The 12,422-nt window shown below is 46.8% G+C and overlaps 1 protein-coding gene across 2 annotated transcripts in view; it reads left to right on the forward strand.

The window, feature by feature from the left end:
- The first annotated feature begins 345 nt into the window (after positions 1-345).
- Positions 346-12,422, forward strand: part of LOC149337065 (OTU domain-containing protein 5-B-like) — a 35,216-nt gene continuing 23,139 nt past the window's right edge. For both annotated transcript variants that reach the window (XR_016284353.1, XM_089553295.1), the window contains exons 1-2: positions 346-1,087; positions 11,888-11,978. Coding sequence is in view for 1 of the 2 variants with exons in the window: in XM_089553295.1 (XP_089409421.1) it covers positions 611-1,087; positions 11,888-11,978 (568 nt within the window). In the remaining variant the exon portion in view is untranslated. The remainder of the gene's footprint in view (positions 1,088-11,887; positions 11,979-12,422) is intronic.

The raw sequence follows: 12,422 nt of genomic DNA on the forward strand, positions 1-12,422 counted from the left end.
AAACTGTTTGGCCGCTGGGAGCAGAAAGCCAATTGAGACAAAGCAACCGATTCAGTGACCCAAGTGGCACTTATCTTACAAAACTGATGCATTTTTTTTCTCAAGGACACTGCGTAGGGAAACAGTGGCTGTGGCTTTACTGGTTAGTGTGATATGCGATGACTGTAAAAAAAAGAAGAAGAAGAAGAAGGGTTCGGGAGGTGGCGGTCTGGGATATATATCGCTAGAGTTCCTGTATATACAGTAACTCTATATATCGCGGCACCCTATAAAAACGCCTGGAAAGTGTCGGAGTATAGTGGGAGTAAAAAAAAAAACTCCCCTCGGAATAATAGAATATGTTGGAGTTTGGCCACGATAAGAGAGAATTCGCTTTTTTGTCTGGCCACGCTGTGCCTTTTTAGTCAGCGTGACGTCACGGCGCATTAGCAGTCGCCATCTTTGGTCGAAATTCAGAAGTTCCAGCTGCTGCTGCTGTGTGTGTCATACGGCAGCTTTGGCTCGCAAACGGAGTGATATTCCCCTGGCTTGTCAACTATCGGTGCTCCCGCGAGCCAACGCCTGAGGATTCATGACTTCCTAGCGTCAGCACACGAAAGGAAAAAGCACCATGACCATTCTGCCCACGAAAAAGTCGTCGCAGTCGAAAAGCGAGGGCGACGGCTCCGACCCGAGCTCGTTTCATGGCGACCGCCATGGCCACTCGGGCCATTCCGCCGAGCAGTACAACTTCGCGAACCGCAACTCGCCGCCGCGCTGGGCGGCGCCCAACGCCAGCTCGCGGGACGAGAAGCGGCCCGCGCACGCGACCGCCAGCGGCTTCGACGAATTCGACGCCGTCGACAGCGGCCCGAGTCACTCCAAGCGCAGGCACAGGGCATCGCCTCACCGAAGCCTGCGCAAGGCCCACCATCGCGCGTCTGGCGTGAACAACTTCGCCGCCAAGCCGAGCACGTCGCAGGGATCCAACAGCCCGGCGGTAGAGGACGCGGCCTCGGCGCGCGACGACGCCGACCCGAGCGGCTACAACTCGGGCGACGAGTACGACAAGCCGCCCGAGCTCTGGACCACCGAGGAGTTCAAGGAGGCGAGTGCGATGTGGCGCTGTGTGCTCTTTCCTCCCGCGGTTCTCGGTTTCTTTCGCGTCGTCCCGAAGGAAGGGCGTGACTGCGCGCCGTGCGTCTCGAGCGGACGGCACGAAAGCCATGTTGGAAGTTCCCCGTAGCCCCGCTCGGAGACGCGAGTTAGGGCAGTACGAGGTCAGCATGTGAAGGGCAGGTCAGCTGCGCTGACGCAGGCCTGTGCACAGGAGGAAAACGTCCCGTTACGCGGCTTCGGTGGCCACTGAATGGGTGACGACTGTTGCGGTTCTTCGCACAGTCTGACGTAATACGTTTCGCGATCGAGTCTCGGGACAGGGACGCTGGCGTCTCTCCTGGCACGCCGCCCGAGCACGCGCGCGCAAGCACACATCACACGATTCGCGTCCTAGTCCGGCGGGTGGGCCGAGAGTACCGTTTGTTTAGGTCATCACTTAGCGTCGTGGTCGCTCTGCCAAGTGCTAATCGGCGACAGGGGCACCTGTATACGAGGCGCTTAATCATTAGCGGTTTCGGTTCTGCGTTTTAGTTTGGTTTTTGGTTTATTGGCGTTTAACGTCCCATAGCAACTTGGGCTCTGAGGGACGCCGTAGTGAAGGGCTCCGGAAATTTCGACCACCTGGGGTTCTTTTACGTGCACTGACATCGCACAGCACACGGGCCTCTAGAATTTCGCCTTCTTCGAAATTCGGCCGCCGCGGCCGGGATCGAACCCGCGTCTTTCGGGTCAGCAGCCGAGTGCCGTAACCACTGAGCCACCGCGGGGGGGTTTAGTGTTTCCATACTTTCACGTGGAAGTGGCCAGATCTGTGGTGCGATAGTATCGCGTTTCTTTGCTGGCTTTGATTACTGCACACACTGGAGGTTCCTTTGGTTTAGTTCATTGTTGTTCCGTCATATGGCAGTGCAGAAACAAAGGACCAGTGATTACGCGCGTTCGATCCCGGCCGCGGCGGCCGAATTTCGGTGGAGGCGGAATTCTAGAGGCCCGTGTACTGTGCGATGTCAGTGCACGTAAAAGAACCCCAGGTGGTCGAAACTTCCGGAGCCCTCCACTACGGCGTCCCTCATAGCGTGAGTTGCTTTGGGACGTTAAACCCCAATAAACCAAACGATTCCGAGGGGCAGTTCGTTTACTGATGTGTTGTGCATCACTAGAAAGAACACAGAAAAAAAAAAGTGTGGTCCCTCATGTGCCCCCAGAAGAAAGGGTCATCTTGGAATCTGTGCACCTGAATCTAGCTCGCCTGCTTAAACCCTGCCTGGAACAGTGTTTAGGTGACCTCACAGGCTGCAGTGCTAGGTAAGCAGTAGCAAGGAGTGATTCCCTGTGCACAAACAGTCGGGGCTGTGAAGCTCGTGTTGTTTATTATTCTCGTGTTGCAGTCATCAGAGCTAAGAAAAGGGCATGCCCTTTGGCATGCTTTAGTCACATCCTGTGCAATGAATGGAGCTAGATGATAGCATTTGGGGTGTGATGAAAATGTCCGTACATACAAGGCGAGGCTATCCACTTGGCTTTTCACAGTGCGGCTTTGCCACCACTTTTATTCAGGCATCCACTGCTTCGCCCTGCCTGCAGGCAGTAGGGAAACCTTGTTCATCAAATAACAAATTAGATGGTTTTTTTAGGCAGCGCTTTTTTCTTCTTATTTTCATTGCTAATACCCGTGCCACACGGCCAGATTTAATGCCTTAAATTAAATGCTTACTGCATGAAGTTTTAATGGCATTCGTGCGGTGCCACAGGCATAAAGTTAATGACATTAGCCTTACTGCCATTCGCGACCTACCGAGTTCGCCACAACTCATTCGCCCGTGCAATGCATACTCTCGTTCCCATTCCACACACAGAAAAGCATGAGTAACAACTTCCTAACCAGTAGCAAACTGTTAATTCGTAACTTTGTCAGATGAAGCATCTAATATACGCAGTGTTTTCGATGCGAAGAGCGCCGTTTTAACCAGCCTTTTTGACAGGTACTCTCGACTTGTGTGCCGACATGCGAGTTTATGGCTACTTTTTCGACTTGCAAAGCAAGAACAGCCGTATTTTATGGGAAATCTTTTTTACATTACATTTGAACAACATTCCCGATATATTGTGCTCATTAGCACTGTTTACATTCACATGAAACTTTTGCTGCCTTGGAAGCGCTATAGTCATCCTCACTTTCGATAACGGCATTAAATGTGGACGTGTAGCAGCAACTCCGAAAATGATGGCATTAACAAACTTAAGGCCTTAAGCATTCACTGCCATTTCTTGTGCGCGTATGGCACGGGTATAAGATATCCATATTGATAGCTAGCAACCATGAGCAGCTTGAACACTCCCTCGAATCGGGTGTCGTAAACTTCGGATGGTCTCATGGCCCTGTTTAGCACACTGTGTGTGTAAAGAAACAATTTTTACTAAAGACAAAGATGACCAACCATATTTACAGTACTATTTACTGTTCTGTCTCTAACGTTTGTTGTTAGCTGCTGTAATGCTTTTAATGTCATTGTCATCCAATCATTCTAGACAGGAAGGGGGAATGTGCTTGCAGTCCAAGGCAAGCAGGTTGTAGTTTAGCAGCGCAAACTGTGAAGCATGTCATTGCATTATTGCTCCTCTTGTCTCGCAGACTTGTTCCTAATTCAGCAGCTGACCCTCTTGGGTCGTAAAAATGATAAATCCTGTCATGCATTGAGCGTGTTCAGCCGTTTTATTGCATTGAAAGTACTATCGCGCTCAATATGAGTTGCAATGCGCGGTCATTGACCGGGGCTCGTTCCGTGGTGCGCCTCCTCCAAACAGTCGCTCGGAATTCTGGGAGAAACTGCTGTTCCAGGAAACAACAGCACCCCCGCTCAGGAAAAAGTTTTTCCCAGAATTCCGAGCGACTGTTTGGAGGAGGCACACCACAAAACGAGCCCCGGTCGATGACCGCGCGTTGCAACTCATATTGAGCGCAATAGTACATGGAATGAGGACTCAACCGTCAGTTGTTCTTCTCTGTCCGTTTTTGAGGAACGCTTTGGTGGATTCTCACTTTGGTGTATTTCCTGCCTGGTTGCAGGTTTTGTAATGACTCCGCGGGCAAATACACATGTTCTCTGGCTTCTTTGCACATGATCAATGACGTGACATCCATGTACAGATTCCTTGAGACAGAGTCGCTCACACTTTTGCAGTCCGTCATGTATCGCCAGCTGCAAGTGTTTGTTTTCCTTTCACATGCTTCGCTGTTGAGGGAAACCATTCACTGGTCTTTTTTGCTGTTGTGTACCTTCGTGAAAGCTTTGGTTGCACATCACTTCAAAGGATGAGTAGTGTGAAATTGTAAGCGTTCAAACCTCCTTATATTTATAGCGTGGCAAAAAAAATTCTGCCTTCACTTATCTCTGCATGATTACCAAAGCAGGCATTAGCAGTGAAGCTTTGTTCCAGCAGTCTTCACTTTCACACTGTGCATTCTGTTTTCATGCTGGTGCATGTCACGATAGCCGCAAACAGAAAGATTGCTTAATAAGTTGTGTACAGAAAGGGGACTTTTTTATTTGTTTTTCTTAATTTGTCATGTTTATTATTTCATTAGAACTTTAGACTGTATATCATACATCCGAATGCAAACTTGGTATTTTTATTTGGAGATCCAGTCATTAAACCTGAGCTTATGACTAGGAATAGAGGTTCGTTGCCTGGGTTAGTTCTTAAAGAGGAGTTAGTTTGATGCATGAGTCATGAAGTTTATCCTTTGCAAAGGTCAGTCAAATCGAATTGTTTTCTTTTTCTGTCCATTACAGCACCTGAAATTCTTAATCACAAAGATGGCTGCAGCGTATGGCAGTGTGATATTTTCTTGAAATTAGGCCTAAATTGCCTAGAACAGTGAAACTGTCGAGCTTGGAATCATGGCAGGTATGTTATAAATCTCCGAAACTCATGAAAATGGCACATATAGGTAGACATACATGCGGTATTGAAGCCACTGGGTAAAAAATTCAAAGTAATTTATTCGTGAACAGTCAGTTTCATGTAAATGCCACGCCACGGTGTAAAAGGGGGCTTTCAGGCAGCTGCTGCCCTGCTGTGATGGAAATGGACTGGGTTTGCGTTGTTTTTGTCTGCAAGTTGCGAAGCAGTTTGACAAGGAAGAAACTGCTAGTCAGCATCTTAGAGCGAGTCTAATTCAATTGTTTTACCCTGCATAGGGGCCACAGCATTGTGCTAATGTGCATAAGGTCGTGTGTTTGAGCCCAGCTAATGTGGCTGCATTTCGATGGGGCGCAATGCCAAGTTTCCCGGCAAAGATTACACGTGGCTGCAATCTACCTGGAGCCCTCTGCTAAGATGTGACTTACAGCTGCTCCATTGGTTTTGATATGTAGAAATCCATCTTCTTTTTTTCTTTTCTGACTCCTCTTGCCTGGGAAGACATGTTTATGAACTGTACAGCTGCTTGGGATTGGAGGCCTTGTCTTCCACCTAGCCAGCTGCCAAGCATTGAGAGGAAGCTTTCTTGTGCAGGCTGAAAGTGGACCGGAAGATGAATGTTAATCTGACGGCCTTAGTGTGCCGTTCCAGAAGCTGGTGTCCAGGCATGCTTGCTTGCCTAGTGGAAGTGAAACTTACAAATGATTAACAGGGATTGTTCTGGTGGCGAGGATTACAGGATTGTTGCCATTTGTCATCCTCTGCGATTGTGCTGAAACAGGAGACGCTGGAAATGCTGTGCACAGCATTTTTGAATGCCTAGTTTCAAACACGAGCCTTTTTGCATAGGCGAAGTCGAGGTCACCTTCTGAAAAACCTCCATGGTACAAGCCATGGTGAGTGGCATCCGTCGCACTTCTGGAGTTTCGTGTAGATACCAAAAGTCTCAACGTGAAGGGTGCAGAGGAAGATGTAGAAGACAGAAGTCTCAACACCACTGACATCACCCTTATGTTGATTGCACATGCCAACTTCCGCAGCCGTCCGCCATTTCGAAATACCTGAGGTCATTGGCCACACAGAGCCGTGCCCTCAATGCCTGTTAGAAGTACAGTGTGTCTTCATTGACTTGCTCCATAAAGAGCATTGAGTTTGTTGCTGCTGATTATTTTGATGCGTGGTGTTTACTATCACTAATAGTGTAAATGACCCCTGGAGAATACATCATTGAAGACTTTTGGTGTTCCCAACAAGTGAAGTCACTGTGAGAAAGGGTTTTGCCTGTAAAGAGCAGTTCCACTAACTGCTCGCTCATGCACTGCATGTTTGCATAGCCAGCAACATTCTAGAAGAACCTTTCGCAAGCAGCACATTGTAGGATGTTCCTTTTATTGTGCAACTGCTCGAGGTGCAGGCCACTATGCACAGCTAGTGAAAGGAAAAATTGGCCCCCAGTTTACTTGTTTGAGCTAAACGCAACTTTGGAGCACTAACATGTTTGTCCTGTTTAGCTTTCTTTATCTTTGTTTAGCTTCTTTTTAAGCTTTTAAAATTGAAGTTTCACCCAGATGTCCTTGCAGTCATTCCTCGCCTTTCTTCTTCGAAACGAGAGCTTCTCGTTTTGATTTACATCACCGCTCCCTTTATTTGGCGGTCTCTGAAGGCGCTTGCCTCTTGGCTACAAGTTCCTGTGGCAACTTCATCATTCACTTCTTCTTTCTTGCTCTTTATTCGTTTTTGTATCCCGTTTAAGCAGGTTATACTGTCTTCACCGATCTGCTTTGGCTTTCCAACTCACTGTGTTCACTGGACCGGTTGACTCACTCAGGCTCTCTTCTTTTACATCGCAGTTCAGCTTGCCGTGCACGTCGTTTGGCTTAAGGATCTGTCGAAGGCCTGGCTTCATCCGTGATTTACTGTTTGATGTGACTCCATCCTCCCCCCACCCCCCCCCACCCCCCCCACACTTTCTGATTTCTACATATGCAGGCAATCATGTTTCGCGCTCTTCATCTTCACACCCTCACTTGGTTGCAGCTGGCGTGACGTTCCTACAAGCTTAGCAGAGTTACTCTGAGGCTTCAGAATTACACATCATGTTTTTTTTTTTGCTAGTGACCCATTTAGTGATAGCTCAATGCAAGGGAAGGTCTCATCACTAGGATGCATATACGGTTGTGCCCCGTCGTCCAGATGCTACAATTTGAACTGATTACAACCACAGTTATTGCATAAAGTTGCCCCATTCCTGTTATACTGGCCATGGTCCATGTGCTTCTGTGCACTTCGAAACCTGCATGCTCTTTTTAGGATTTCAGCAAGAACCAGTTGAGGAAATCGTCTGAAATATTCAGTGTGGGCTACAACTTTATCGTCATTCATGCAGGTAGTTCCTCATTGCCTGTTTTATATGCAAGTAGATAAATGAAAAATATACAGTACACAAATTATCACATCCCGAGATGCAGGACCCTATGGACATAGATGACTAGCCACGAGTCCGAAATACAACTTAATAACAAGAAAGCTTCCAGTGTGGATGTTAACACAACTCCCGTTAACATTGCCAACTTGACTCAAGGACAGTTTTTGTGGTGACTGAACTTATTCAAAGTATTTACGCCTCGTTAATATGGAAACTCTCTGTCCAGATAATGAACACTGGAAAATGCACAGAGCACTTTGGGGCCCGTGTATTTTTTTTTTGCGTTAATAGGTACAATGGCGAAAACAAAACCTGGACTGCCCCAGCCAGAGTTCTCCTTTCCTGTATTTTGAGTGGGAGTACACCAGAAGAAAGGTAGCGTGGAAGTGTAAATGCCCAAGTGGTAGCCTTTTTCTTTTTGTGGTTTCATCTTCTGCAGTGCCAAGGCGCCCGCTCAATGCACTTTAACATTTCACATATTGCATTAATGACTGAAAAAAAAAACTCTCTTGGAGGCTCGTGCTGCGTTCAAAGCTGAGTTCAGCAGCTTTCAGGTGACAGATACAGATATGTACTATTGGTTACTGGAATGTGAACGGTCTTACAGGGGCACACGGCATCACACTATGAGACAGTGTCACGCGTCTCGTGGACAACATTGTTTTGAAGATAACAATATTTTAATGCAGTAATAAAGTTTGCTTCCATCAGGAACAAATTGATGGAAGAGGTTTAGCGCCTGTACTCATGACAATGACGGGGGGGCAAGAAACGTTTATAGAATTCTACTTAGTAGATTTTTCAGTATAATGGCAACCAAGATAGTGTACTGAAAGCTCCGAAGATTTTGTATATTTTTCATTTCCCTGTACACCCTCATGCACAGAAGCTAGAGGTTAATCATAAATTGTTTTCTCATTTTGTGGGTGTTTTTTCTTCATGAATAATTGTTACGGATGACTCGCTTTACGGACATTTTTCCATGGGAACCAAGGCACTGTCCGTATCAAGAGGCACAACTGTACTACTTTTCTGCATTAGCTGATCGGCATTTTTTGTTTGCCACTGGCCTTCTTACTATGTAATTTAAAATCCAGCACACGCATTGGTCAATGGTCTGTCATGTGACTCAAGGTGCAGCCTTGGAAAAAAAATGTTGTGTAGCGAGCGTTTAGAATGAGCACTGTTTGGATGGTGTGGGCAGTGAAGTGTTTTGTGCTATCTTTGTAAGTCAGCTCGTGTGTGCCTCTCAACTTGACAACTTTCTCTCTATTAGAACTGCTCAACTGCCAGCCTGCACTGCAGCCATCCAGGCAGTGTTGTGGTCATATGGGGCATGATTACCCTAAATGTCATTTAAGTTACTAATTTGTGCTCAGTAAAATTAATTAAAATTGCATTAAAGGGGCCCTGAAACATTCGTCTCAACTCTTACTGCATTTCTTCCTTTCACTCTCTTTTTACACAAGAAACAAGTTGAGGGAATCCGCTACCATGTAGGTGAAACGGAGTAACGTGTTCATACAATTAGCATGTTAAAAGTGGCATGAAAACCCGCCGCGGTGGTTCAGTGGTTATGGTGCTCGGCTGCTGACCCGAAAGACACGGGTTCGATCCCGGTCGCGGCGGCTGAATTTCTTTGGAGGAGAAATTCCAGAGGCCCGTGTGCTGTGCGATGTCAGTGCACGTTAAAGAACCCCAGGTGGTCGAAATTTCCGGAGCCCTCCACTACGGCGTCTCTCATAGCCTCAGTCGCTTTGGGACGTTAAACCCCTTAAACCAAACCAAACCAAAAGTGGCATGAAAGCTTTGTGGACAAATGTCAATGTCTAAAGAAAAATTGCAGCACTGCTTTCAACTGTTACTCTTGAAATGTGATGACGTGTACTGCTTCAACATTGGAGTTACGGTAATGGTTTAGACAGTTTTGTTGTTGGTGTAAACACGTTGAAAGGAGTCTTCTGCTACAGCTGAAAAACAGCCATCCATCAAATGAGCTGCTCAAAGGTCTGTCCGCCTTAACCTCCGCATCGCTGTGAATAGCCAGCTTGCGGGTCCAATCAGGGCTGGCTGGGCTTGAGCATTTCACTGTTGTCACGCCCGCTTTCTTGGTACTTCTTTTTTTGTTGCGGAGCGATCTTCGAAGTGTCCTTGCCCCTTGGCAGATATAAGAGTTCAGTCCATGTGATATTAGTGTGCCACTCTCCGTTGCAAAGAGAGAAATGTTTCACGGCATCTTGTCAGGGCTACCCTCGCTCTTTGTTCCCCAGTACACAAAGCCACAACATACACATAACAAACCAACTAGCGTAAGGCACTAATATTTTGGGTTCGTATTAATTATCTGTGTGATCTCTTTGTCAGCTGTTTGTTCTCATCTTAAGTAGTTCATTCAGGTCTGTGTGAACTCGCACGTGCGGGTCTTGCTTACAACAGGCACCTTTGCGTCGATGTTAATTGTTGCAATGCGTGAATTTTGTGCTTGATGCAGGCTGTTAGCATTAGCTGTGCTCTTCCTTGTACCTCGTGTTTAATTTCCACTGCTGTCAAGGTTCGGTTTCTACATTTTGTCGCTCTGTATTATAATGCGCTGCATTATTTGTTCTCGGCACATTTCCCAAGCACACTGGTCGGAGAACATCCTTCACATATTTAATCTTTTCTTCAGTTCTGTATTACCAGCATTTTGCTCTTTTCGGGATTCTAGAAATAGTGCTTTGTTAGGTTGGTGGTATTGCTTGCTAAAGGGCCTTGCATCTTGAAACAAGATGTGTGGTATGTTGGAAACAGGTAAACAGTTTGACCTCATTATAACGAATTTGAAGGGGCCCGGCAATTACTTTGTTACAAATATAGCTTCATTATAGCCCGTATTGACCGAGCTTCCAAGGGGGATCTCATGCCTTTGTTATATCCATTATTTCATTATAAACCATTTCATTATAACGAGGTTTGACATTGTGTTTATGATAATGAGATGCAAGCTGACATTTTTGTGTATGGTTGGCCTGGAAAGCTTCCTGTTCAGTTACTTCGCATTGAAATGAACACACTACATTGTTTGTAGATGTGGAATGCTTTGCTCTTTGCCAGAGAAAATGTTTGAGGTTCTTGACCTTGATGTATTTATGATTGCAAGCTTCCTTGTCTACTTTACAACATATTTTATTATAGTTCAAAAGAAATAGTGTAGCAGTCAATATTGCACTCCTAGTGGCGTGGTTTGCAAGTAGTACTTTTCGTGCCTAATTTGATCCAGTTGCTGCAGGGATTAGCTGTTGCAGAATATGAAAGGGCAGTGAAAATCCAAAGGGTAAAATATGGGGATGGGGAGGTTGAGGGATAGCAGCATGTGGCATGCTTGTTTGCTGCTTGAATCAGCTTGCATGAAAGACAGAGAATGGAAATTTCAGCGGCACCCATCAGTGAACCCTGGCTGCTGCACTTAAGAGTGTTGTAAGAGCAGAATAGCGCTAAACGATTGTTGTGAGCAAGTTAAGCTTCATAGAGAGATGTACTATAATTGCTTTGGGGCCACATAGAAAAGGGGGAGAGGTGAGGCAGGGTCATTAGGCATCGATTGTTGCTCCACCTTGTTACCCACAACAAATGTGGCAGTAACATTGATACTTGTACCAGTGAGACCTTGAGCATTAGTTCCATTTCAGGCGCTGCAGTCTGGTTTCTGGTAGGGCATGGTGTAGATTGTAGGGCATGCATGGGGCATGTGGATATTTTGTCCGCACGGAGTGTATGCCCTTGTGTGTGAGTTGAAGTGTGGTGGCATAAAAAGACACAACGCTAGGAGGGTGGATGACAGCTAAGCTTGCTACTCCAATTGTATTTAAGTGAGGCCAGGTGCGTGATGTTAGTACGGAGCTTCCCTCGACGCCGTCTTGTCATCCTTATTCATTGCCACATTGTGGGCTTGCAGACATCAGTTTTGTAGTTATCAGTTGCAGGAAGCTTAGCTGAGAAATCTTCCAGTGTACTGTGCAATGTCAGTGTACGTTAAAGAACCCCAGGTGGTCAAAATTATCCGGAGCCCTCCACTACGGCGTCCCTCATAGCCTGAGTTGCTTTGGGACATTAAACCCCATAAAACCGTTTTCATTCACATATTCTTTTCATTGCCTCCACTAGTGAGAAGAGTTTGTTCATGTCCCCGCTCCCTTGCTGTTTTGCTGTCATCTTAGATCGACTACACCGATAGGTGCGGGACTGAGGCATTGGCATGGCAACCTTGCGTGCACGGACGAGTGATAGGCGGCTGAAAATTCCTTCTTCCTGTCCTTGGAATGCAGTTTCCTCACTCAAGCTGCTGGTTGCTTGTCGTGGTTGTCTACTGCAGTGTGCTTTGTGAGTGCCTCGAATGAATGTGCACTGCCCATCCCTTTGGTCCCCACTGCTGACCTGTCGACTGTTTTGGCCCCGCTGCAGAGGGAGTACCACTTTGAGAAGAAGCTGCGCAAGAAAGGCCTGACGATCAAGAACATGGGCGAGGACGGAGCCTGCCTCTTCAGGGCAGTCGGTCAGTGCCCATTTCTCAGTCCACAGTGCTTCTTTGCCGGGAGTGCTGGAGTGTGACCTTATTGACCTGCCCGTGATGTCTTTTGGGATTTCTGGTGGCTTTGTCAAGCACCAGCCTGCATTCTGGTCCATTTTTTTATTAATGCGTTGGCATTAGAAGGGTGTGTGCAGGTGCAAATGGCGACCACCGTGTGTCAGTAGCAGGTTGTGCACGTTCCGCTGGGCAAGTTGTGGCAGGTAGCTGTATGCCACCATGAGGTGGCAGCCACTCTGGATATAACAATGTTTCATGTGTAGGGCCCGGAACTTTAGGCATTTGCCTAAACATGCCTATAAATGCCTAAACGGGGGATATTTGCACTTGCCTGCCTTTTTGTCGTTTTTTTTTTAAAGAAATACTACCTATTTAACCGCAACTGTTGCCTATAAATGCCTAAATCGGGCG

Source organism: Amblyomma mixtum, chromosome 7, assembly GCF_055824585.1.
Source record: "Amblyomma mixtum isolate Tamu chromosome 7, ASM5582458v1, whole genome shotgun sequence".
NCBI classification, from domain to species: Eukaryota; Metazoa; Arthropoda; class Arachnida; order Ixodida; family Ixodidae; genus Amblyomma; species Amblyomma mixtum.